This window comes from Chiloscyllium punctatum, chromosome 5, assembly GCF_047496795.1.
Source record: "Chiloscyllium punctatum isolate Juve2018m chromosome 5, sChiPun1.3, whole genome shotgun sequence".
NCBI classification, from domain to species: domain Eukaryota; kingdom Metazoa; phylum Chordata; class Chondrichthyes; order Orectolobiformes; family Hemiscylliidae; genus Chiloscyllium; species Chiloscyllium punctatum.
In genome coordinates, this window is record NC_092743.1 from 3,039,248 (window position 1) to 3,065,990 (window position 26,743).

A 26,743-nucleotide genomic window follows, 5' to 3' on the forward strand; every position below is an offset into this window, starting at 1 on the left:
GCTGATCATTCCTAATCAGTATCCTCTTCCTGCCCTATCGCCATAACCCTTTATTCCACTATCTTTGAGAGCTATACCCATCTCTTTCTTAAATGAATCCAGAGACTAGGCCTCTACTGCCCTCTGGGGCAGAGCATTCCATACAGCCACCACTCTCTGGGTGAAGAAGTTTCTCCTCATCTCTGTCCTAAATGGTCTACCCCGTATTTTTAAGCTGTGTCCTCTGGTTCGGCACTCACCCATCAGCGGAAACATGTTTCCTGCCTCCAGAGTGTCCAATCCTTTAATAATCTTATATGTCTCAATTAGATCCCCTCTCAGTCTTCTAAACTCAAGGCTATACAAGCCCAGTTGCTCCAGTCTTTCAGCGTAAGGTAATCTTGCCATTCCAGGAATTGACCTCGTGAACCTACGCTGCACTCCAGAATGTCTTTCCTCAAATTTGGAGACCAGAACTGCACACAGTACTCCAGGTGTGGTTTCACCAGGGCCCTGTACAGCTGCAGAAGAACCTCTTTGCTTCTATACTCAATCCCTCTTGTTATGAAGGCCAGCATGCTATTAGCCTTCTTCACTACCTGCTGTACCTGCATGCTTACCTTCATTGACTGGTGTACAAGAACACCCAGATCTCTTTGTACTGCCCCTTTACCTAAATTGATTCCATTGAGGTAGTAATCTGCCTTCCTGTTCTTGCCACCAAAGTGGATAACCATTTATTTATCCACATTAAACTGCATCTGCCATGCATCTGCCCACTCACCTGACCTGTCCAAGTCACCCTGTAATCTCCTAACATCCTCATCACGTTTCACCCTGCTACCCAGCTTTGTATCATCAGCAAATTTGCTAATGTTATTGCTAAGACCATCGTCTACATTATTAACATATATTGTAAAAAGCTGCGGTCCCAGCACGATCCCTGTGGTACCCCACTGGTCACTGCCTGCCATTCCGAAATGGAGCTGTATATCACTACTCTTTGTTTCATATCAGCCAACCAACTTTCAATCCAAGTTAGTACTTTGCCCTCAATACCATGCGCCCTAATTTTGCTGACTACCCTCCTATGTGGGACTTTATCAAAAGCTTTCTGAAAGTCCAGGTACACTACATCTACTGGATCTCCCTCGTCCATCTTCAGAGTTACATCCTCAAAAAATTCAAGATTAGTCAAGCATGATTTCCCCTTCATAAATCCATGCTGGCTCTGTCCTATCCTGTAACTACTATCCAGATGTGCCATAATTTCATCCTTTATAATAGACTCCAGCATCTTTCCCACCACTGAGGTCAGACTAACTGGTCTATAATTTCCTGCTTTCTCTCTCCCACCTTTCTTAAAAAAAGTGGTATAACATTAGCCAGCCTCCAATCCTCAGGAACCGACCCCGAATCTATCGAACTCTGGAAAATAATCACCAATGCATCCACGATTTCCTGAGCCACCTCCTTCAGTACCCTGGGATGCAGGCCATCAGGCCCTGGAGACTTATCAACCTTCAGACCTAACAGTCTCTCCAACACCAAATTCTGGCAAATATAAATTCCCTTAAGTTCAGGTCCTTCAGCCAATGTGACCTCAGGGAGATTGCATGTGTCTTCCCCAGTGAACAAAGATCTGAAGTAGCCACTTAATTCCTCTGCCATTTCTTTGTTCCCCATAATATATTCCCCTGTTTCTGTCTTCAAGGGCCCAATTTTAGTCCTAACCATTTTATTGCCTTGCACATACCTAAAAAAGCTTTTACTATCCTCCTTTATATTATTGGCCAGTTTACCTTCGTACCTCGTAATCCTCTGTTGCTCTTTAAAAGCTTCCCAGTCCTCAGTTTTCCCATTTATCTTTGCTATATCTATGTCAGATACAAAACCATACAAATGTTATCTGAAGCTCTGATCATGCCTGGATGAAGGTGGAAACAGTCCTTACCTCACTCATGTTGGAAAATAACTGGCGTTAGTAGCCAGCTCTTAAGTATCCGTTAGTAATGCTCACAGAAGCTCTCTGACTTAAAGGCAGTCGGAACATCACTGCCAAATCCCATCAAGAGCACAAATAATAGCTTTTTCGCGATAACCACTTTTATCACCATAGATTTAACCTGACAAGCTCCCTCGTGCCTGGAACAGGCTGCTTTGTTAACAATGACTGATAACATTGCCATTTATTGAAGGACACGGTGCAGTGTCCCACACCACAGGATACCCATTAGCACGATGCAAAAAGCTACACCCGCAGCACACGGTAAATATTTACAGATGGAGTCCTTTACAGCACACTGAGGAATCAGCTGCTCCTGAGCCAAAGAGCCCTCACACAAACAGGGGGACGGAAGCAGTCACCTTCTCATAGGTCTGAAGGTCCAAATGCTGACTGTAACTTACAAGGCAGGAAGGTCTCAGCTCTGAACGACAATGGAGCCTCAAGGTCCATCCACTGTTATATTGGAACACTATTTCTGTAGCACCTTTCAGAACTTATGACATTCCAAAATGGTTCAGTGCCAATTAAGTACAATGTGAGGCATAGACATTGTAATTGTAAGGAACCCATCAATCTGTTTCACTTCAATTTTTGCTTTAAAAAAAAGGGGCACAAAGGTGAAGCTTTTTATCTTGCACTCATCAGGATTAGGGCACATGAAATCTGGATACTCAGACCAATTTATTTGTAATTACCAATCCCAGTCACAGTCCTGATCAATGAAAAATTACAAGTTTTGACTTTGTTTTGGCAGTAATTAAACCCAGTAATTTACCAAGCAATTACTTTTGTTCTTGCAGTGGAATGAGTGAGACACTGGCAAAGCTACGATTTGTTGGCCATTCCTAATTGCCCTCAAGATGGCAATGGTGAGCTGTCTTCTAACTTACTGGCCTTTTATCTAAAAATCACACAACACCAAGCATCTCCAAATCAAGGGTTTTGTAGCATATTTGAAAGGGAAGTTAAAAGACAACCATGTTGCTGTGGGTCTGGAGTCACATGTAGACCAGATAAGAACGGCACATTTCTTCCTTAAAGGATATCAATGAATCAGATGCATATTTATAACAATTCAGTTGTTTCAAGGTCACAGTCACTGAGAGCAGCTTTTCACTTAAGACTTCACAACGAACTGAATTTGAATTTCCTCAGTTGCATAGGGTAGGGTATGAACTCATCTCTCCAGAGCATTAGCCAGTTTTGCTGGATTATTAGTCTGCAGAGCAAGATTCCACAAATAGCAATAGGCGTAGGTTAAAAGATAAATATTGAACAGTTTCAGTACCGCTCTGGGACTGTCAGCCCAGAGTCTAGAGGCAGATAATCGAGAATATTCTGACTCAGGCACCAGAGGGTTACTGAGTGAGTCATAGATCAGAGGGATCTATAGCACCCACAGAAACAAGCCCATCAGCCATCAAGTTTGCATCTATCAAAAATAATCGCTGAACTATTCTGATCCCATTTTCCAGTACTTTGCCCAAACATGACTCTGACAGAAACTGAGTGAAAATCAAAAGAAGAGCATGGGCTGCTTACTCAAACTCTTAACGCTGTGAAATTTTAACCAGGAAGTTACAGATTCTTTTAAGTATTTAAACTATAACATTCAAATCTTCCCCACTATGTATCAAGAAGTAAAATGCTGAAGGAAACTGCTTCACAAAGAAACTTCACACAGTCAGCCATTCAAAGAGACTGTCATTTCAAGGTCATCAGTCCCTCTTATCTCAACAAGAAGTTTTACTCTTGATGCTGCAAGCTGCAATGCACCGAGGATTACAGGAACAGGGAGGTGGCCATTCAATTACAAAAGCCAATCAGATCATTCAATTAGTTGACTGACCTGTGACTCCAAGTACTTTTTTTTACACAACTTGATTTTGTAAACCTTAACATGCTTATCCAACAAAAGCCATACAGGTTTTGGTGAGTGTCTCAATGTTGGCATAAGACAGGGATGATGATTTGCTTGAATCCACTGTACTTACATGTCCTGCTCATAAACCACAGCTCCATCTGCCTCCACATGCTCCCAACATTTCTATCTTATATTTACATCATGTTTAAATTAGCACATAAAACCTCAATGACACAAGTCAACAACTTGTATTTCTACACACCCTTACCATAATGAAACACCCCAGGGTGGATGATAAATTAAGAATCAACACCATATCATATAAGGACATGTTTAGATGGATGGCTTCAAGCTTGATCAGGGATGGCTTTAAAAGATTACCTCAAGGAGGAGAGTTGCCATAGTCTTACCAGACCACAAGGTTGCACAAGGGCAGAGGTATGAGAAAGAAAGTCTTTCATGGTAACCTTGGCCAGTGTGAGAATTGAAAACACATTGTTGACATCGTACTTCATTACAAACCAGCCATCCAGCCAAGTGAGCTAACCAACATCCTCACTGCAAAATACCCAGTCTAGAACAGCCTAAAGAAGTACATCATGTCTGTTTTCACTTTGGAGGAAAAGGATGCAGATACAGAATTCGAGAAGCGAGACTGTGAGCTAAGTGAGCAGATTGATGTAGGGAGCGAGGAGCTTTTGGCGGGCTTAAAAGTGGACAGTCCCCAGATCCAAAACTATCCTTGGAGTGCAGGTTCATAGTTCCTTGAAACTGCAGTCGCAGGTAAACAGGATAGTGAAGGCAGCATTTGGAATGCTTTCCTTTATTGGTCAGTGCATTGAGTATAGGAGTTGTAAGATCATGCTGCATCTGTACAGGACATTAGTAGGACCACTTCTGGAATAGTGCATTCAATTCTAGTCTCCCTACTATAGGAAGGATGTTGTGAAACTTGAAAGGATTCAGAAAAGATTTAAAGTTGCCAGGTTGGAGGGTTCAAGCAATAGGACAAGGCTGAATAAGCCAGGGCTATTTTCCCTGGAGAATCAGATGCTGAGGGGTGACTTTACAGAGGTTTATAAAATCATGAGGAGCATGGATAGGCTAGAATTGTCAAAGTCTTTCCCTCAGGGTGGGGGAGTCCAAAACTAGATGGCATGGTTTAAGGTGAGGGGGGAAAGACTTAAAAAGAATCGAAGGAGCAACTTTTTCACACAGAGATTAGTGCGTGTATGGGATGAGCTGCCAGAGGAAGTGGTGGAAGCTGGTATAAATTACAACATTTAAAAGACATCTGGACGGGAACATGAATAAGAAGGGTTGAGAGGGATTAGAAGGGTTTAGAGGGATATGGGCCAATTGCTGGCAAATGGGACTAGATTAGGTTAGGATATCTGGTTGGCATGGATGAGTTGGACCGAAGAGTCTGTTTCCATGCTGTATATCTCTATGACTCTATGACCAGTGAGTCTCCTATCAGTGGTAAGGAGATTCCTGGAAAACATTCTGAAGGAGAGAACTAATCTCCACTTAGAGAGGCAAGGTTTGATTAGGGTTAGTCAGCCTGGCTTTGACAGAGGGAGATCATGTCGACCAAATTTGATTGATTTTCTCAAGGGAGTGACCAGGTTTCTAGATGAGGATAATGAAGTTAAAATGAAAACAGAAATTGCTGGAAAAGCTCAGCAGGTCTGGCAGCATCTGTGAAGAAATCTCAGAGTTAATGCTTTGGATCTAGTGAACTTTCCTCGGGCCTGTTTTTGTTTCTGATTTCGAGCATCTGCAGTTCTTTCAGTTTTTATTTAGTAAGAGGTTAATGTAGTTTATATAGATTTTAGCGAAGTCTTTGACAAGGTCTCACATGGGAGACATACAGAAGGTAAAAGCTCATGGAATTCAGGATAGCTTGGCAAGTTGGATCCAAAATTAGCCTAGTGGTGAGAGGAAGAGTATGCTGGTTTGGAGGTTGTTTGTGAGACTATGGGCCAGTGTCCAATGGTTTACCACAGGGATCAAAGCTGGGTCCTTTATTATTCATTATTTATACATATGTGTGTGTGATATAGAATAAAATACAGGAGCAATTACAAGGACATATGCAGATAACACAAAGATTGGCCAGAGTGCTGACAGTGAGGAAGAAGATCTTAAGTTAGATGGATTGGTCAGATTGGCAGATCGAATTTAACCATGATAAATGTGAGTGATGCACTTTGGAAACATTAAGACAAGTGAGTATTCAATGAATGGTAGGACCCTAAGAAATTCAGAGGGACAGAGGCATCTTGGGGCGTTTGTCCACAGCTCCCCGAAGTCAGCAGGGCAAGTTAATAGGGTGACTATGAAGGGACACTTTTTAAAAAATCAATCATGGCATATTCTATATGAGCAGGGAGATTATTTTGGAGCTGTACAAACTCTGGTAAGGTCACAGTTGGAGGACTGTGGTCAACACACTATAGGAAGGAAGTGATTGCAACAAAGAGAATGCAGAGGAGGTCCACCAGGATGTTTGCATGTGTGGAACAGTTTATCTAGGAAGAGTGAAAATCTTGGGTTGTTTTCTTTAAAGTAGAGAAGGCTGAGAGGGGACCTGATTCAGGTGCATAAGATTGAGGACATGTACAGCTAGGAAGCAGCTGTTCCCCTTGGTTAAACAAGGGGGTGTAATTTTATAGTGATGGGCAGGAGGTGAAGACAGTATTTGAGGGGGAAACCTCAAAATCTTTAAAAATCACTTGACATGTCATAATATTCAAGGCTATGGGTCAAGTGCGAGAAAGTAGTACTAGTGTAGATTGAGAGTAGTTTTGTCGATGCAGATTCAATGGGCCAAATGATTTTATAATTTTAAGGCTAAGAGGTGATCTCATTGAGATATTTAAAATTATCAAGGGTTTCAAAGCAGTCTATAGAGAAGATTCCTCTTGGGGGCATGAAATTACTCGAGGTCAAGTTGGCATAAGGAGGGAGGAAGTGTTGGGTATTCTAAAAAGCATTAAGGTGGACAAGTGCCCAGGTCCAGATGGGATCGATGGCAGGTTATTGAGAGAAGCATGAGAGGAAATACTTGGGGCCTTAACAGATATCTTTGAAGTATCCTTGAACATGGAGGAGGTCCCAGAGGACTAGAGAATTGCTAATGTTATCTTTTCATTTAAGGAGGGTAGCAGGGATATTCCAGGTAATTATAGACTGGTAAGCCTGATGCCAATGAAAGGGAAGCTGCTGGAGAAGATACTGAGGGAGTGGATCTATTTAGATTTGGAAAAAAATGTGCTTGTCAGTGATAGGCAGCATGGTTTTGCGTGGGAAAGTTATGTCTTACCAACTTAATAGAAATCGTTGAGGAAGTGACAAAGTTGATTGATGAGGGAAGGGCTGTAGAAGTCATATTAATGGACTTCAGTAAGGTGTTTGATAAGGTTCCCCATGGTAGGCTGATAGAAAAAGCCAGAGAGTTATAGAGATGTACAGCACGGAAACAGACCCTTCAATCCAACTTGTCCATGCCGACTAGTTATCCTTACTTAATCTAGTCCCATTTGCCAGCACTTAGCCCATATCCCTCTAAACCCTGCCTACTCATATACCAATTCAGATGTCTTTTAAATGTTGCAATTGTACCAGCCTCCATTACTTCCTCTGGCAGCTCATTCCATACACACACCACCCTCTGCGTGAAAATTTCTTTCCCCTCTCATCCTAAACCTATGCCCTCTAGTTCTGCACTCCCCCACCACAGGGAGAAAACTTTGTCTATTTACCCTATCCATGCCCCTCATGATTTTATAAACCTCTATAAGGTCACCCCTCAGCCTCCAATGCTCCAGGGAAAACAGCCCCGGCCTATTCAGCCTCTTCCTATAACTCAAATCCTCCAACCCTGGCAACATCCTTGTAAATCTTTTCTGAATCCTTTCAAGTTTCACAACATCTTTCAGATAGGAAGGAGACCAGAAGTGCACGCAATATTCCAAAGTGTCCTAACCAACATCCTGTACAGCTGCCAAATGACTTCCCAACTCCTTTGCTCAATGCTCTGACCAATAAAGGAAAGCATACCAAACACCTCCTTCACTATCCTATCTACCTGCAACTATACTTTCAAGCAACTATGAACCTGCACTCCAAAGTCTCTTTGTTCAGCAACACTCCCAGGACCTTGCCATTAAGTATGTAAGTCCTGCTCTGGTTTGTTTTTCCAAAATGCAGTAAAGTCGCATGGGGTCCAGGGTGTACTACCTAGATGGATAAAGAACTGGTAGGGCAGAAAGAGACAGCAAGTAGCAGTGGAAGGGAGTTTCTCAAAATGGTGTTCCACTGGGATCTGTGTTGGGACCATTGTTGTTTCTGATATACATAAATGATCTGAAGGGAAGGTATAGGTGGTCTGGTTAGCAAGTTTGCAGATAAGACTAAGATTGGTGGAGTAGCAGAAAGTGAAGGGAATTGTCAAAGAATGCAGCAGAAGATAGATAGATTGGAGAGTTGGGCAAGGAAATGGCAGATGGAGTTCAATCCGGGCAAATGGAAGGTGATGCATTTGCCCAATAGATGCAATTCAAGAGCGAACTATATGGTAAATGGAAAAGTTTTGGGGAAAATTGATGTACAGAGAGATCTGGGTGTTCAGGTCCATTGTTTCCTGGAGGTGGCAACACAGGTCAATAATGGTCAAGAAGGCATACGCCATGCTTTCTTTCATTGGACGGGGTATTGCAACCAAGAGTTGGCAGATCAAATTACAGTTGTATAAGACTTTGGTTTGGCTACATTTGGAATACTGTGTACAGTTATGTTCACCACATTACTAAAAAGATGTGGATGCTTTAGAGAGAGTACAGAGGAGGTTCATGAGGATGTTGCCTGCTATGGAGTGTACTAGCTATGAAGAGAAGTTGAGTAGATCAAGATTATTTTCATTAGAAAGATAGAGGTTGAGGGGGGAATCTGATTGAGGTATACAAAATCATGAGAGGTATAGAGAGTGGATAACAAGAAGCTTTTCCCAGTGTTGGGACTCAATTACTGGGGATTACAAGTTCAAAGTGAGAGGGGAGAAGTTTAAGGAAGATATGCATGGAAAATTCTTTACACAGAGGGTGGTGGGTGTCTGGAACGCGTTGCCAGTGGAGATGGTAGAGGCGAACATAATAACGTCATTTAACATGTATATAGATATCCTGGGAATTGAAGTTAAGACGGATCCTTCTTTTGGGACTGTCCTTTCTGGGTGAGCACAGGAAAAGGTCATTTAACATTCTGACACATTGTGCTAGGAAGAACATCCTAATGGATATCAGAAAAAATGCCAAGTCTTGTGGGGTGGCACAGACTTGTGATGGAGTCCCCCAAGATTATCTGACAAGTATGGTTCACCATGGAATGGAGTAATTTTGTAAGACGTGGCGGTTCTTTTAAAATTACATAAACACGGACCTATATTTATGAGGTCTTGTAAATACAGGTATAATATCTGTTGCTCCTGTGGACAGGAGCTTTGGTGGAGGTGCGCCAAGTAGAGTAATGTAGTAATGTAATTTAGTTTGGTTGTAATTTAATTTTATTTAATTCAAGTTTATTTTAATTTGAGTAAAGTAAATAAGAGATGATTATATGCTGTAGAGTAGTAGGTAGTTTATTGTCGTTAACATTACTGGAGTATAATAGACAATAGGTGCAAGAGTAGGCCATTCTGCCCTTCGAGCCAGCACCATCATTCATTATGATCATGGCTGATCATCCTCAATCAGTATCCTGTTCCTGCCTTATCCCCATAACCCTTGATTCCACTATCCTTAAGAGCTCTATCCAACTCTTTCTTGAAAGTATCCAGAGACTTGGCCTCCACAGCCTTCTGGGGCAGAGCATTCCACACACCCACCACTCTCTGGGTGAAGAGGTTTCTCCTCAACTCTGTTCTAAGTGGCCTTATTTTTAAACTGTGTCCTCTGGTTCGGGACTCACCCATCAGCGGAAACATGTTTCCTGCCTCCAGAGTGTCCAATCCTTTAATAATCTTATACACCTCAATCAGATCCCCTCTCAGCCTTCTAAACTCAAGCATATACAAGCCCAGTCGCTCCAATCTTTCAACATAAGATAGCCCCGCCATTCCGGGAATTGACCTCGTGAACTTACGCTGCATTCCCTCAATAGCCAGAATGTCTTTCCTCAAATTTGAAGACCAAAACTGCGCAAAATATTCCAGGTACGATCTCACCAGGGCCCTGTACAGCTGCAGAAGCACCTCTTTGCTTCTATACTCAATTCCTCTTGTTATGAAGGCCAGCATGCTATTAGCTTTCTTCACTACCTGCTGTACCTTAGAATTAGAGGGGGTCATTTCAGAACGGAAACTTAGAATTAGAGGGGGTCATTTCAGAACGGAAATGCGGAGACATTTCTTCAGCCAGAGAGTGGTGGGCCTGTGGAATTCATTGCCACGGAGTGCAGTGGAAGCCGGGACGCTAAATGTCTTCAAGGCCGAGATTGATAGGTTCTTGTTGTCTAGAGGAATTAAGGGCTACGGGGAGAACGCTGGCAAGTGGAGCTGAAATGCGCATCAGCCATGATTGAATGGCGGAGTGGACTCGATAGGCCGAATGGCCTTACTTCCACTCCTATGTCTTATGGTCTTATGTACCTGCATACTTGCTTTCATTGACTGATGTACAAGAACACCTCGATCTCGTTGTACTGCCCCTTTACCTAACTTGATTGAATTTAGGTAGTAATCTGCCTTCCTGTTCTTGCCACCAAAGTGGATAACCACACATTTATCCACATTAAACTGCATCTGCCATGCATCCGTCCACTCACCTAGCCTGTCCAGGTCACCCTGTATTGTCCTAACATCCACCTCACATTTCACCCTGCCACCCAGCTTTGTGTCATCAGAAAATTTGCTAATATTACTTTTAATACCTTCATCTATATCATTGATGTACATTGTAAAAAGCTGCGGTCCCAGCACTGATCCCTGCGGCACACCACTGGTTACCGCCTGCCATTCCGAAGGGGAGCCGTTTATCACTACCCTTTGTTTCCTGTCAGCCAACCAATTTTCAATCCAAGTCAGTATTTTGCCACTAATTTTGCTCACTAACTTCCTATGTGGGACTTTATCAAATGCTTTCTGAAGGTCCAGGTATACTACATCCATCTTCAGAGTTACATCCTCAAAAAATTCCAGAAGATTAGTCAAGCATGATTTCCTCTTCATAAATCCATGCTGACTCTGACCTATCCTGTTACTGCTATCCAGATGTGTCGTAATTTCATCCTTTATAATAGACTCCAGCATCTTTCCCACCACCGAGGTCAGACTAACTGGTCTATAATTCTCCGTTTTTTCTCTCCTTCCTTTCTTAAAAAGTGGGACAACATTAGTCACCCTCCAATCCGCAGGAACTGATCCTGAATCTATAGAAAATGATCATCAATGCATCCACGATTTCTAGAGCCACCTCCTTCAGTACCCTGGGATGTAGACCATCAGGTCCTGGGGACTTATCAGCCTTCAGACCTAACAGTCTCTCCAACACCATTTCCTGCCTAATATAAATTCCCTTCAGTTCAGGTCCTTCAGCCACTATTACATCTGGGAGATTGTTTGTGTCTTCCCCAGTGAACACAGATCTGAAGTACCAATTCAACTCTTCTGCCATTTCTTTGTTCCCCATAATAAATTCACCGGTTTCTGTTTTCAAGGGCCCAATTTTAGTCTTAACCATTTTTTTTCTTTTCACATACCTACAAAAGCATTTACTATCCTTCTTTATATTTATGGCTAGTTTACCTTTGTACATTATTTTTTCTTTGCGTATTTCCTTCTTAGTTATCCTCTGTTGTTCTTTCAAAGCTTCCCAGTCCTCCAATTTCCCACTCATCTTTGCTATGTTATACTTTTTTCCTTTTGTCTTTATGTGGTGCTTAACTTCCCTCATCAGCCACGGCCACCCCTGCCTCCCCTTAGGATCTTTCTTCCTTTTTGGAATGAACTGATCCTGCATCTTCTGCATTATACACAGAAATACCTGCCATTGTTGTTTCTCTGCCATCCCTGCTAGGGTATTGCACCATTGAACTTTGGCCAGCTCCTCCCTCATAGCTCCATAGTTCCCCTTATTCAACTGAAATATTGTGACATCATTTCTATTTTTCTGTATTTTCATAATTTTTTTCTTTCCTTTTGTAAAAGAGTAAATATTTTTTCAATAAATATATTTTTAAAAAATGTATCTAGACAAATGCGTGATTTGGCAGGGAGCAGAGGGATACAGATCCTTAGAAAATAGACAGCAGATTTAGATAGAGGATCTGGATTGGCACACGCTTGGAGGGCCAAAGGGCCTGTTCCTGTGCTGTAATGTTCTTTGTTCACGTATAAAAGTCGGTGACAAATAAATCCAACTGGCAGCTCAGGAGAAACATCTTTACCTAATGTCCTGAGGATGTGAGTTTCGAAAAGTGTGGCGCTGGGAAAAGCACAACAGATCAAGCAGCATCTGAGGAACAGTGGAGTCAACGTTTCGGGCATAAGCACTTCAATGGGAATGAGGTGGGTTGGCAGGTTGGGTGGGGTGGGGGTGGGGGGGAATAAATATGATGGTAGGAGTGGGACGGCATGGGAAGGTAGCTGAGAAGGCAGTGAGGAGATGCAGATAGGAGGGGCTAATGGTGATAGGTCAGAGTGGAGGGTCGAGCAGCTTATCTCTACCAATTTGTAGGGCATCTGAACAGGAGGTGAATCTCCTCATTGTAACAAACTGTTGGATATTTTATAAACTCATAACTGAGAGCGCAGTTAACTCATCGTATTTTCCTGCTGTTTTGAGGCTGTTGTTTGTGATCCATTGGAATACAACTCTCACCTTCCCACACCACTAACATTCCCCAGAATATTTAGTTTTCAGGGTGATGCAGGTGAGTTGTCCACACTGGAAGGCAGCTCATGGATACTCACACATTGAACAACGACGTGAAGCTCTGGAGAAACTGGTGAGTCCATCGTACTGTTCAACTTGGTGCTGCAACTTTTCTGAAGATATCTCTTTTTAACCTTTTTCCTTTTCACGCAAATTCAGTGAATGTCTTTGGGACAGCATAACCTATAAAATGTAATTTAAAAAACACAAAGATCGTCACTATTTCCTTCTCATTTTCATCTTCACATTTTGCACAATAAAATGTGATGTCCACATTCACAATGGCCACAGTCTATGCAATACCTGCCTTGGCATTAACAGGAACTATTTCATCGGTATTTCATAAGTACTTCAGTATTTTATCCATCAGTTCCTCATGGTGTACCACAGAGGAACACTACTGTTCCAAAAGCTCCAATACTCAGATGCCCATGATGCTGCAAAGAATGTCAGGAACAAGAGGAGGACATTTAGATCCTTGAGCCTAGCCCAATCTATATGATTGTGCTTCTTCAGCAGCTAAACTCCACTTACCTGTTTTTTGATCAATATCTTTGATACCTCACCCCAAAACAAATCCATCTTCAGTTTTTAAAGCTCCAACTGACACCACCTCAAACCCACCCTATTCACAGTCAGCTGTGAGAAGACTTGCGCAGTTCCATTGTGCTTTATGTGGAATTGTTTTAAGTTCACTCAACAGTTTACCTTAATTCTTTGTTCCTCTCCACCAGCTTTTCATTAGCCTATTAAATTCTCTAAATCATTTCAACCGACACGAACCATACCTCAGCCTCTAAACGCATGGGTTTATACGGCGAATCTATGTAACCATGAACATAATTTATTCCTTTAAGCCATGTTACAATTCTGGTGAATCTGATGTATGCTCTTTATAGTACAACTTAGATTGCCAAGGTATGATGACTAGAACTGAATGTAGTTCACCAGAGGGAATCTGATCAAGGCTCTGGGCAGCTAAAACACTACTTTCTGGTTTTTGAATCCCAGTGTCCTTGGAATAAATACCAAAACTGCATTAACCTATTTGTTTCTTTTCAGATTTGTCCTATTCCTAGTGATCTGTGTACATGATCACCAAAATCAGTTCCAAATCTCTCACCAATAAGCAACTAGCCCAATCTGTCTTCTTCCGATCAAAATGCATGTTTCCCAAAACAAACCCAACTCCCAAAGTTTTGCCCATTCACTTGATACATTTGTCATCATTGTTTATCATTGATTCTGTTATGGCTGTTCCTTTTGTCGCTGTTAAAACATCATGTTCTAGAAAACTGTCCTGAATACATTCTAGAAATTCACTGCATTTACATCTGTGATGCTTCCCATCTCCCAGTGACAAAATTGCTCTACCAGTGGAGACTTACATTTTCTCAGGGACAGAGCATTGCAGGATGAAGTAATAGTTTAATGAAGTGTTTAAAATGATTAAAGGATTTGCTGGGCAAATTCAAGACAAACTGTTGTGGGGATGGGGGACGAGAGATAGGGAGAGACAGGGGCCCACAGCGAGGGAGCACAACCTTAACATTAGAAATAGGCTGTTCAGGGGTGATGTCAGGAAGCACGTCTTCACACAAAAGGGAGTGAAGTGTGGAAATCTGAAACATTTTTAACCCAAAGCAAAAATTGGAGGTGGACTGTACATTCCAGAAGTGCTAAGATTCATTCTGTGTAAGGGTATGAAGGGATTACAGAACCAAGCCAGAAGATGGAGTGATGCACAGATCAGCCATGAATTAATTACTGAACAGATGTGAGCAGAATGCTGTCCTCCATTTCAATGTATTTGAGTTAAAAATCACACAACACCAGGTTATAGTCCAACAGGTTTATTTGGAAGCATTAAGTTTCAAGGCGCTGCCTCTTCATCATCACAAGTCCAACACCGGCACCTGCAAGTCATAATGTATTTAAACTAGTTGAATACAGATTAAAAGCTGACCATGCTGAAATGCAGGACAAACCTAATCTGTTATCTCCCTTTCCCTGCTTACTTTTCTCTTTAAGCCTGTACTTGAATACTTGTTTGTGATGGCTGGTATCGTGGCCATAGTTCTCCGCCTGTTGGCAGGCCCTGTTCAATTATTAACACAGAAACTAGGATGAACAATAAGCTTTTTGGCAATTCAAGTCTGCTCTGGCATTCAATATGATCATGGTTGATCCCCTTTCTCAATGTAATGCTCCAGCTTTCTCCCTTTCCCCGGAAGCCTTTAACATCTAAAATTTTATCTATCTCTTTCTTGAATATGTTCAAATGACTTTGATTTCACAGCCTTCAGTGGTAGAGAATGCCAAAGGTTCACTACCCTTTGTCAGGTGAATTGGCCACGCTAAATTGCCCGTAGTGTTAGGTAAGGGGTAGATGTAGGGGTATGGGTGGGATGCGCTTCGGCGGGGCGGTGTGGACTTGTTGGGCCGAAGGGCCTGTTTCCACACTGTAAGTAATCTAATCTAATCTAATCTAATCTAAACCCTCTGTGTGAAGAAACATTTCCTCACCTCAGTCCGAAAAGGTCTACCCCATGTGCTGAGACTGTCCCCTTCATCAAAGGGTCTGGGTTGAAAGTAAATGATTGAGATTTGAATGAGAAAGAGTACAAGAAACAGTTTGAATATACATAGGGTAATGTACTAGCCATGCTAATGATTAACAATCCTGTGAATGTGAGCTCAAAACATACATTGCTAAATCAGAGAAATTGAAATAAGTTTTCTTTTAAAACTATGAGATAAGAAGCAGCTCACAATAAAAGTGACTGTGAAGCGGTCAGACTGCTGCAAGACCTCTGTTGTTTGTTGACATTGCTGTCCTGGACCAGTCCACTGATGAGTCTATCTGCTTCTGTCTCACACCAGTGTGGCTGAACCTTAAGCGTCAGCTGAACGTGAAGAAATAGCAGCAGTACTAAGTCATTTAGCTCCTCAAGCTTGCCCCACCATTCAGTAAGATCATGTCTGATCTGCTCCATGCCTCAACTCTTCTTTCACACCAGCTCAACAAAGCCATCAATCCCTGATATCTCGAAATTCTACTGACTTCTTTTTCAAAATATTTTCAGACATTCGCTTTCGTCTGGGAGAAGACACTCCTTCCCAGGTGTAGTCAAGAAAGCCAATCAGTTAGTAACAAAGGACGATTTAACAAACAGACTTTCCAACCAACAGCTACGTCTTGACAATGAATTCAAACCAAAAGGAGAAACCCTTAAGAGTGTTGCAGTCTGTTATTCATGTCCAGAGCTCACATCTGAAGCAGATGCGTCTCAACACTGAGGAACAAGAAGCTGCTTGTGTAGAGTATTATCTTGCAACCTCAACCATTTAAAAAGGCAAGGGCAGTAGATACAGGGAAATATCACCATCTGCAAGTTCCTCTCCAAACCACTCAAAATCCTGACTTGGAAATATAACATTGTTCCTTCACTGTTGCTCGATCAAAATCCTGGAATCCCCTCCCTAACAGCACTGAGTGTCCCTACCCCAAAAGGACTGCAGCAACTAAAAGCAGCAGCCTACCACCAGCTTATCCCAGGGCACACAGGGACAAAAAACAAATGTTGGCCCAGCCAGCAATGCTCATATTGCATTAATGATTAAAAAAACACCAAATGATGCCATGAGAGGTATGGATTATCATTTCTATGTTGCAAGATTCTGAATATCTAATTCAGTACAAGAAGTGAGGATACCTTGTAAGTCTTTTCCTCTTCTGATTCTCCCTCCCTCAGCTATGAAGTTGCTGAATTCCAGTAACAAAGTTTCTTGGCTCCAGTTCCAAGACTCTCCCACTGCTAGCTAACCTTTTGGGTTTTCACATAACATCAGTCATGCTGTGCATTGACAGCAGTCTCTGCTTCAGTTGTAATTATTAAGCTCGTGCCTTATTAGTTATTTCACAACACTGAACAATTAAGCTGCTCTGACTCTCATCAATTCGCTTTATAACCTCAGAAACCTCAACTGGGCTGAGTGAAAGTAAACAAGTTTGAATTCCAAAACCTTTCTTCGTAACTTGGATTCCTGGGATCACCTTAGTTACTTGGCATCACGCCTCGTACAAAGCAGTTAATGAGCTAGCTGGGGGCTGGAATTCAGACCTGCACAGGTTGTTCAATATAGGACATTCTAATATCCCACAAAGGATAAGTGTTTAACTCACTTTCATTCACTGGCCTCTTCCACCCAATAACCTTTGTTTCTTTAGTCAGAGAGATTAAGATTTTACAGCAGAATAGCACAATCAGTGACTCTTTTCACTTCTGATACCCAAGGCTGTCATTCCTGATCAAGTCAATCCGCATTCCCAAAATCACATAAGTATTACGGTGTCGGAGACCAATCAATCTATCATGTCTGCATTGATTTTCCAAATGAATATCTTACCCAAGTTCATGCTCCCTGTTACTGTATGCATTCTTCCTTCCCAAATAACCATCTCAATCCCTTTAGAAGCTTTGACCGCTACCACCAGTCTCAGGCAGTGTAATCCGGAGCTGAACTAGTTTCCTTACATCATTTTTGTTTCTTTAACAAACTCTATAAAATCTGCACCCACTCATTCTCAAAGCTTTAATAAGTGGGAATGATTTCTCCACATTGACTCTCTCAAGATCCTTCATAGAACATTACAGCCCACTTACAGGCCCTTTAGCCCTCGATGTTGCGCCGACCTGTGGAACCAACCTATACTATTCCATTCTCATCCACATGTCTATCCAATGACCATTTAAATGCCCTCAAAGTTGGCAACTCCACTACTGTTGCAGGCAGTGTGTTCCACACCCCTACTACTCTCTGACATCTGTCCTATATCTATAACCCCACAATTTAAAGCAATGTCCCCTCGTGCTAGCTATCACCATCTAAGGAAAAAGGCTCTCACTGTCCAACCTATCTAACTGTCTGATTATCTGATACGTCTCAAGTCACCTCTCAACCTTCTTCTCGCTAACAAAAATAGCCTCAAGTCCCTTAGCCTTTCCTCATAAGACCTTCCTTCCAGACCTGGCAACATCCTGGTAAACATCCTCTGAACCCTTTCCAAAGCTTCCACATCCTTCCTATAATGCGGTGACCAGAACTGTACACAATACTCCAAATGTGGCCATACCACACTTTTGTTCGGCTGCAGCATAGTTCCAAAACTCAATCCTTCCAGTAATAAAAGCTAACACACCGTACACCTTCTTAACAACCCTATCAACTTGGGTGGCAACTTTCAAGGATCTATGTATATGGACACAGAGATCTCTCTGCCCATCTACACTACCAAGAATCTTACCATTAGCCCAGTACTCTGCATTCCTGTTACTCCTTCCAAAATGAATCACCTCACACTTTTCCACATTAAACTCCATTTGCCACCTCTCAGCCCAGCTCTAGAGCTTATCCATGTCTCTCTGTAACCTATCACATCCTTTGTCACTACCCACAACTCTACCAACTTCAGTGTCATCCGCAAATTTACTAACCCATTCTTATATGCCCTAGCCCAGGTCATTTATAAAAATGACAAACAGCAGTGGCCCCAAAACAAATCCTTGTGGTACCACACTAGTAAATGAACTGCAGGATGAATATTTCCCACCAACCACCACCCTCTGTTTTCTTTCAGCTAGCCAACTTCTGATCCAAATCGCTAAATCACCCTTAATCCCATGCCTCCGTATTTTATGCAATAGCCTACCATGGGGAACCTTATCAAATGCCTTACTGAAATCCATATACACCACATCAACTGCTTTACACTCATCCACCTGTTTGGTCAGCTTCTCAAAGAAGGTTTGAGAGCACGACCTACCCTTCACAAAACCGTGTTGACTATCCCTCATCAACTTCTTCCTGTCTAGATTATTATAAATCCAATATCTTGTAACCCTTTCCAACACTTTACCCACAACCGATATAAAGCTCATGGGTCTATAATTTCCAGGGTTGTCTCTACTCCCCTTCTAACGGAACAACATTTGTTATCCTTCAGTCTTCTGGCACTATTCCTGTAGACAATGATGACATAAAGTTCAAAGCCAAAGGCTCTGCAATCTCCTCCCTGGCTTCCCACAGAATCCTAGGAAATATCCCATCCAGCCCAGGGGACTTATCTATTTTTACACTTTCCAGAATTGCTAACACCTCCTCCTTATGCACCTCAATCCCATCTAATCTATATCTCAGTATTCTCCTTGACCATATTGTCTTTTTCTAATGTGAATATTCACAAAACGTAATCATTTAGCGCTTCCCCTATCTTCTCTGACTCCACGCACAACTTCCCACTACAATGCTTAATTTGCTCTAATCTTGCTCTAGTCATTCTTATATTCCTGATATACCTGTACAAAGCCTTAGGGTTTTCGTTGATCCTATCCGCCAATGACTTCTCATGTCTCCTCCTGGGTCTTGTTAACTCCTTCTTTCGGTCTTTCCTGGCTAACTTTTAACTCTCAAGTGCACAATTTGAACCATCACATCTCATCCTCATGTTTTGAAAAAGTCAATCATATCTCCTCAGTGTTCTCTTCTCCTGAGCAAATAGCTCCTAAAATCTGCAATTTATCTTGGTAACCAAAGTTCCTCATCCCTGGAACCATTCTTATAAACCTCTTCTGCACCATCTCCAATGCTTTCACATTCTTCCAAAAGTGCTTGCTCGTGTTCTCTCTGCCCCATGAATAAAGCTGAGGATACTATCGACTTTATTAACTGTTCTCTCAATCTGTCTTAAACCTTTACACACAGATCTCTCTGTTCCTCTACCCCTTTTAGAGTAAGCCCTTTAGTTTAAACGGTCTGCCCATGTTACTCCTACCCAAGTGCATCACCTCAATCTTTTCCACACTGATCATCAGAGCTGCCCACTCCACAAACCTTTCTATGTCCTTATCAAGTGCTACAGCATCCTCCTCAATTTACAATGCTCCCAAGATTTGTATCATATGCAAATTCTGAAATTTGCCCGGTACAGCAAGGTTCAGATCATATATTATTATTATATGAAACACAAAGGGCCCAGCACTGATTCTGTGGAACTAGAGTACATTCTTTGCTCAAGCCAAAATAATCATCCACAAACCATTACTTTGTTTTCTGTAGCTAAGCTAATTTTGTATCCAATTTGCTCCTTTCATTTGTGTTTCCCCCATGAGTTCTAACTTTGTTCAGTGTTGTGTGGCACCTTCTAAAAATTCATAAGCATAAAATCAACTTTATTGCCCTGACCAAACCTCTATACTACCTCTTCTTAAAATTCGAATAAGTTAAACTTTGTTTTCCCTTAGAAATCCAAGATGGCTCTCCTTAACCAACTCATATTTCTTTATATGTGTATTCATATTGTCCCAAACTACTGTTTCCAGAAGTTTCCCAATCACCAAACTTAAACTTACAGAAACAAACTAGGAGCATGATTTAGAGCAGTAAGCCAATTGACTTTGGTCCCCTATTCAATATGATCAAGACTGTTCATCCAAATAGACTGTCTGCTCCTGTTTCTTTTCCACTATATCCTTTGATCCTTTTAACTCCAAGTACTGTATCCAATTCCTTCTTGAGATGATGCAATGTTCTGACTGCTTTCTGCGATACTGAATTCCACAGGCTCACCACTGTCTGCGTGAATCAATTTATCTTCATTTTATTTTACTCATTCACAGCATGAGTGCATCACTGGCTAGGTCAGCACTTATTGCCCATCCCAGAGCCAACCACATTGCTGTGGGTCTGGAGTCACATGTAGGTCAGACCAGGTAAGTTTCCTTCCTGAAAGACATCAGTGACCCAGATGGGTTTTTTTCCAAAAATTGACAAAGATTTCATGGTCATTATTAAACTCTTAATTCCAGATTTTTATTGAATGCAAATTCCATCATCTGCTGTGGCAAAATTCAAAATAATATTTCCTGAGTCTCTGGATTAGTTGTCCAGTGATAATACCACCCCAGAGTTCGATACAGTCCTTTAGCTCAAAAGCACAGCAGATCAGGCAGCATCCTAAAGCAGGAAAAGCAACATTTCGGGTATAAGCCCTTCATCAGAAATGAGGAATAAGCACTTCTTATTGCTGACGAAGGGCTTATGCCAGAGACATCGGCTCTTCTACTCCTCGGATGCTGCCTGACCTGCTGTGCTTTTCCAGCACACCACATTTGAATCTAATCTCCAGCATCTGCAGTCTTTACTTTCTGCACATTTCAGCTGAAGACTAACTAAGCATCTCATACAAGTTCAATACATTTTCCTTGCTCTTGCTGTCTCTGCCCCCTATGAATAAAGCCGAGGATACTGTATGCATTATTAACTGTTCTCTCAATCGGTCTTGAACCTTTACACAGATCTTTCTGCTCCTCCATGCCTTTAGAATAATCCCTTTATTTTAGACATGTTACTCCTACCAGAATGCATCACCTCAATCTTTTGCAAACTGACCATCATTAGAGCTGCCCACTTCACAAACTTTTCTATGTCATTTTCAAGTACCACATCTCATCACAGCCAAACACAGAAACTAAGAGTAGGAATAGGCCATTCAGCCTCTTGGTGCCAGCTCTGCCATTCGATATGATCATGGTTGATACACTGTACTCAGAACCACCTCCCTTGTGATTATAATTTTACTAAGTTTTCCTCTCCCATCCATCCCAATTAGCAGTTATTACTGGAATTTTTTTTTGTATCCTCTGTAGTAAAGATTGAAGCAAAATATTTATTTCATCTGCCATTTCCTTATTATCTATTATTAACTCCCCTTTCTCAGACTTTACAGGACCAACACTCACTTGATTTATATGATTCCTCTTCAAACACCTGCAGAAGTTATTACTATCCATTTTTACACTCCTAGATATCTTCCTCTTAAACACCACTTTCTTCATCCTGATTAACCTTTTAGTCATTCTGTGTCCTTTCAGTCATATTCTAACCAAAGAACTGACTTGTCAATCATTTTTCTATAAATATGAGGTTCCCCATCTTTCTCAATTAACCAGGAATGATGGTTCCTTCCTTTGAATATTTTTAATAATAGAAAAATACGTATTCTGAGGATGCCGAAATATCCTTTTGAGTATCTGCTAATGCTCTGCTGATCTATCTCCTAATCTCGTTTCCCATCTCACTTCAGCTACCTCACTCATGCCAACAGAGATGCCCTTATTTAGGTTTAAATCACTAATCTTAGATCCAACCTTCGCTCTTTCAAACTAGTTGTAAAATTCAATCATACTGGGCTTGATGCTACTGAGAGGTGCCTTAACTCTGAGGTCACTAATTAATCCTATCACATTGCACAATACCAAGTCTAACATAACCTGCTCTCTGCTCAGCTTCAAAAATGCTATTGTAAGAAACTCTCTCAAAATATTTTATGACCTTATCCAGGACATTATTGCCAATCTGGCTTTCACAGTTTCGATGTAGATTAAAGTCACCATGTTGATTGCTCTCTCTTGATAACAATCAATCCTACCTCTTGTACACTTTGTGCCACATTGCACTTGTCAGGGGGCCTGTCGACTGCTCTAACTTGTAATTTCTTCCCCACACTTACACCAAAATACTTCCATATCCTGAACCCAGTTGCATCTAAAATTCCAAAAATAAATTAGGGCAGGAAAGGGAAAGACTGTCAAGGGGCACAGGTGAGTGCAGTGGCCATCAATGAGATGGTGTGGGGTAAGCTGAAAGGTCTGAAGGTGAATGAATCACTCAGACTGGATAGACTACACCCCAGAGTTCCGAAGAAGATAGCTGAAGGGATTTCAGAAGCATTGGTGATGATCCTTCTGGAATCATTGGAGTCAGAAAGGGTCAAAGCAGCTGGAAAATGACAAATGCAACACTTCTGCTTAAAAAGGGAGAGAGTCAGAAGGAGGGAAATTATCAGCCTGATCTTGGTTGTAGGTAAGATGTTAAAAATGAGATTGCAGAGTACTTGGAAGTGCATGGTACAATAGGGCTGAGACAGCCAGCTTTGTCAGGGGAGGTGATACCTGACAAATCTGCTAGAACTTTTTGAGGAAGCAATGAGTAGGTTAGACAAAGGAGAGCCAGTGGACACGATCTATTTGGATTTCCAGAAGGCCTTTAGCAAGGTGCAGGACTGGAGGCGGTGAAATAATATAACAGCCCATGGTGTTAGGCACAAGAAACTGGCATGGATAGAGGATTGGCTGACTGGCAGAAGGCAGAGAGTAGAGATAAAGAGGTCTTTTTCCGGATGGGAGCCACTGACCAGTGGAGTTCCGCAGGGGTCAGTATTGGAACCATAACAATTCAAGTTATACATTAACAATTTGGACAAAGGAACTAAGGGCATCATTGTTAAGTTTTCAGATGACACAAAGATAGGTGGAGATACAGGTGATGTTGAGGAATTGGGAAGGGTGCCAAAGGACTTGGGCAGGCCATGAGATGCGCAAACACATGGAGGATGGAATACAATGTGGGAAAGTGACAGGTTATGCACTTTGGTAGAAGAATAGAGGCATGGAATGTTTTCTGAATGGGGAAAGGCCTCAGTAATCTGAAGCACAGAGGGAATTAGGAGTCCTAGTTCAGCATTCTTAAGGTTAACATGCAGGTTTAGTTGATGATTTCAAGAGGGCTAGAATACAAAAAGAGTATTGCTGAGGCTGTATAAGGCTTTGGAAATATTGTGAGCAATTTTGGAGAAACTTTGTAGCTCAGGTTGTGGATCAGGTTATAACTTTGCTCACTGAGCTGGTCGGTTTGTTCTCAGACAGTTTGTCAACATACAAGGTAACATCATCAGTGAGCTTCCGAAGAAGCGCTGGTGTTCTGTCTCACTCGCTATTTATGTGTCTTGGTCTGTTGTGGTGGATGAAATCATTTCCCGTTCTTTTTCTGAGGCTTGTAAATGGAATCCAAATGGGAAGCAAACTTACAACTTGATATTGTGAGCAACTGTGGGCTCCATATCTAAACGAGAATGGGCTAGCATTGGAGGGGGTCCAGAGGAGATTTCCAAGAATTATCCCGGGGTTAAGGACTTTTCATATGAGGAGAGTTTGAGGACTCTGGGTCTGTACTCATGCAGTTTAGAAGAGTGAGGGGGCACCTGATTGAAACTTCCAGAATACTGAGAAGCTGGATACAGTGGATGTGGAGAAGGTGCTTCCATATGTACGAGAGACAAGATCACAGCCTCAGAATGAAGGGGTGACCCTTTAGAACTGAGATGAAGAGGAATTTCTTCACCCAGAGGGTGATTAATCTGTTGAACTCATTGCCTCAGAAAGCTGTGGAGGTCAAGTCACTGAATGCATTTAAGACAGAGGGAGGTTCTTGATTAGAGTTAGACAGCCATAGAGATGTACAGCACGGAAACAGGCCGTTCGACTCATCCATGCCAACCAAATATCCCAACCCAATCTTGTCCCACTTGCCAGCACATGGCCCATATCCCTCCAAACCCTTCCTATTCATATACCCATCCAGATGCCTTTTAAATGTTGCAATTGTACCAGCCTCCACCACTTCCTCTGGCAGCTCATTCCATACATGTACCACCCTCTGTGTGAAAAAGTTGCCCCGAGCTCTCTTTTATATCTTTCCCCTCTCACCCTAAACCTATGCCCTCTAGTTCTGGACTCCCCCACCCCAGGGAAAAGACCTTGTCTAATTACCCTATCCACGCCTCTCATGATTTTATAAACCTGTATGAGGTCACCCCCCAGCCTTCAACGCTCCAGGGAAAACAGCCCCAGCCTATTCAACCTCTCCCTGTAGCTCAAATCCTCCAACCCTGGCAACATCCTTGTAAGTCTTTTCTGAACCCTTTCCAATACCTTTCCAATAGGAAGGAAACTAGAATTGCATGCAATACTCCAACAGTGGCCTAACCAATGTCCTGCACAGCCGCAACATGACCTCCCAACTCCTGTACTCCATACTCTGACCAATAAAGGAAAGCATACCAAGCGCCTTCTTCACTATCCTACCTACCTACTTTCCAGGAGCTATGAACTTGCACTCCAAGGTCTCTTTGTTCAGCAACACTCCTTAGGACCTTACCATTAAGTGCATAAGTCCTGCTAAAATTTCCTTTCTGAAAATGCAACATCTCACATTTATCTAAATTAAACTCCATCTCCAACTCCTCAGCCCATTGGCCCATCTGATCAAGATCCATTGTAAGCTGAGGTAACCCTCTTTGCTGTCCGCTACACCTCCAGTCTGAAAAACAACCCTCCACCACCACCCTGTCTTCTATCTTCGAGTCAGTTCTGTATCCAAATGGCTAGTTCTCCTGTATTCCATGAGATCTAACCTTGCTAACCAGTCTCCCATATGGAACCTTGTCAAACGCCTTACTGAAGTCCATATAGATCATGTCCACTGTTCTGCCCTCATCAATCCTCTTTGTTACTTCTTCAAAAAACTCAATCAAGTTCGTGAGACATGATTTCCCGTGCACAAAGCCATGTTGACTATCCCTAATCAGTTTTTGCCTTTCCAAATACATGCACATCCTGTCCCTCAGGATTCCCTCCAACAACTTGCCCACCATTGAAGTCAGGCCCACCATTGAGGTCAGGCCCACCATTGAGGTCAGGCCTATCGGTCTCTAATTTCCTGGCTTGTCTTTACCATCCTTCTTAAATAATTGCACCACGTTAGTCAACCTCCAGTCTTCTGGCATCTCACCTGTGACTATCAATGATACAAATATCTCAGCAAGAGTGAAGGGATTGAGGTTTTGCTCTTTGATCTTATGGTCTAACAGATATCAAGATGAAAATCATTTCTAGTTATTGCAAAATGCGAGTGTTAATTAACAGCTCTATTCCCCTCTGCAACCACTACAGTAGCTTCTTATTTTTCTTTAATCTCATGCACCGCTCAATACTCAGGAGCCAAAGCCAGTCATCCTGAAGCCACTCTTTTTTTAATTCATTTATGGGACGAGGGTGTTACTGGATCTGCCAGCATTTATTGCCCATCCCTAATTGCCTAGAGGGCAGTCAAGAGTCAACCGCATTGCTGTGGGTCTAGACCAAGAACATTGGAATAGGAAAGAAATACTTTGCCCCTCAAGGGTGTTCCGTCACTCAATATAAGTTGGAGAGTTCAGCATCATCCGAGGCTCAGTGCCGAGGGAGTGCTGCACCATCCGAGGCTCGGTGCCGAGGGAATGCCGCACCTCGACGGCGTGGCAATCTTTCAACTACACACCCCCATCACTATCTACACACAAGAGAACGACTTTGCTTATATATATGTTTGAAAGGCAACAGCAATTGTATTGATCTTGTGATAGATGCTCCTTTAGCGTGTCTGTCAGCTTTAATGGGGCACATTAAATGACTGACAGCAAAAACAGCTAACCTGCTCCTAAACACATGTCCTGGTACAGGTCACTGAATAATCATCTGCAGCAGCCACCCATAAAATGATCTACTCCTGTGTCCCAAGCTCAGCCAAGCCGGTACCAAGTCAGGTATTGCATAGACTGCAGTTGGTCACGGTACCCAGTCTGCTATCAAACATGTACCAACTTCAAGGCAGAAAGCTCCTTTTGAACGTCTGAACGTTTCCAACCTCAAAAGCAGGGGCCAATGGACCCCTGGGTCTCCAGCAAGTACTTTTCTCAATGTGAAAATGCTGCAGGTCGCCTGAGTGCTGGGCAAGTTTGGGTTTAAAATGTTAAAACGGCCTTTCTACTTCTGTCCAGTGGCCCTGTCACCTCCAAGACAGTGGCAAAAGTATTTGAGTCTGCTGTGTGCAGACATTATTCCTGTGGGCCGACATAGCTCACAAGCATGAGCACATCTCGCAAACATTTTGAGGTGGAAACTGGATTTTAAAAGGGAAGGGAGATTTCGATTTATAAAAACAACAGAGTAAACCAGCTTAACGTCAGACATATTGGTCAAGTCTGCCCCCTGGGTAGAAAGTAACCGTTTCTCTGCTTTT

The 26,743-nt window shown here is 42.2% G+C and overlaps 1 protein-coding gene across 6 annotated transcripts in view; it reads right to left on the reverse strand.

Moving 5' to 3' along the window:
• Positions 1–26,743, reverse strand: part of LOC140476825 (anion exchange protein 2-like) — a 261,146-nt gene that overhangs the window by 132,499 nt on the left and 101,904 nt on the right. For all 6 annotated transcript variants that reach the window (XM_072569633.1, XM_072569628.1, XM_072569629.1 and 3 more), the window contains one exon: positions 12,823–12,967. In XM_072569633.1, coding sequence (XP_072425734.1) covers positions 12,823–12,867 — 45 coding nt within the window. In that variant the 5' untranslated portion in view covers positions 12,868–12,967. The remainder of the gene's footprint in view (positions 1–12,822; positions 12,968–26,743) is intronic.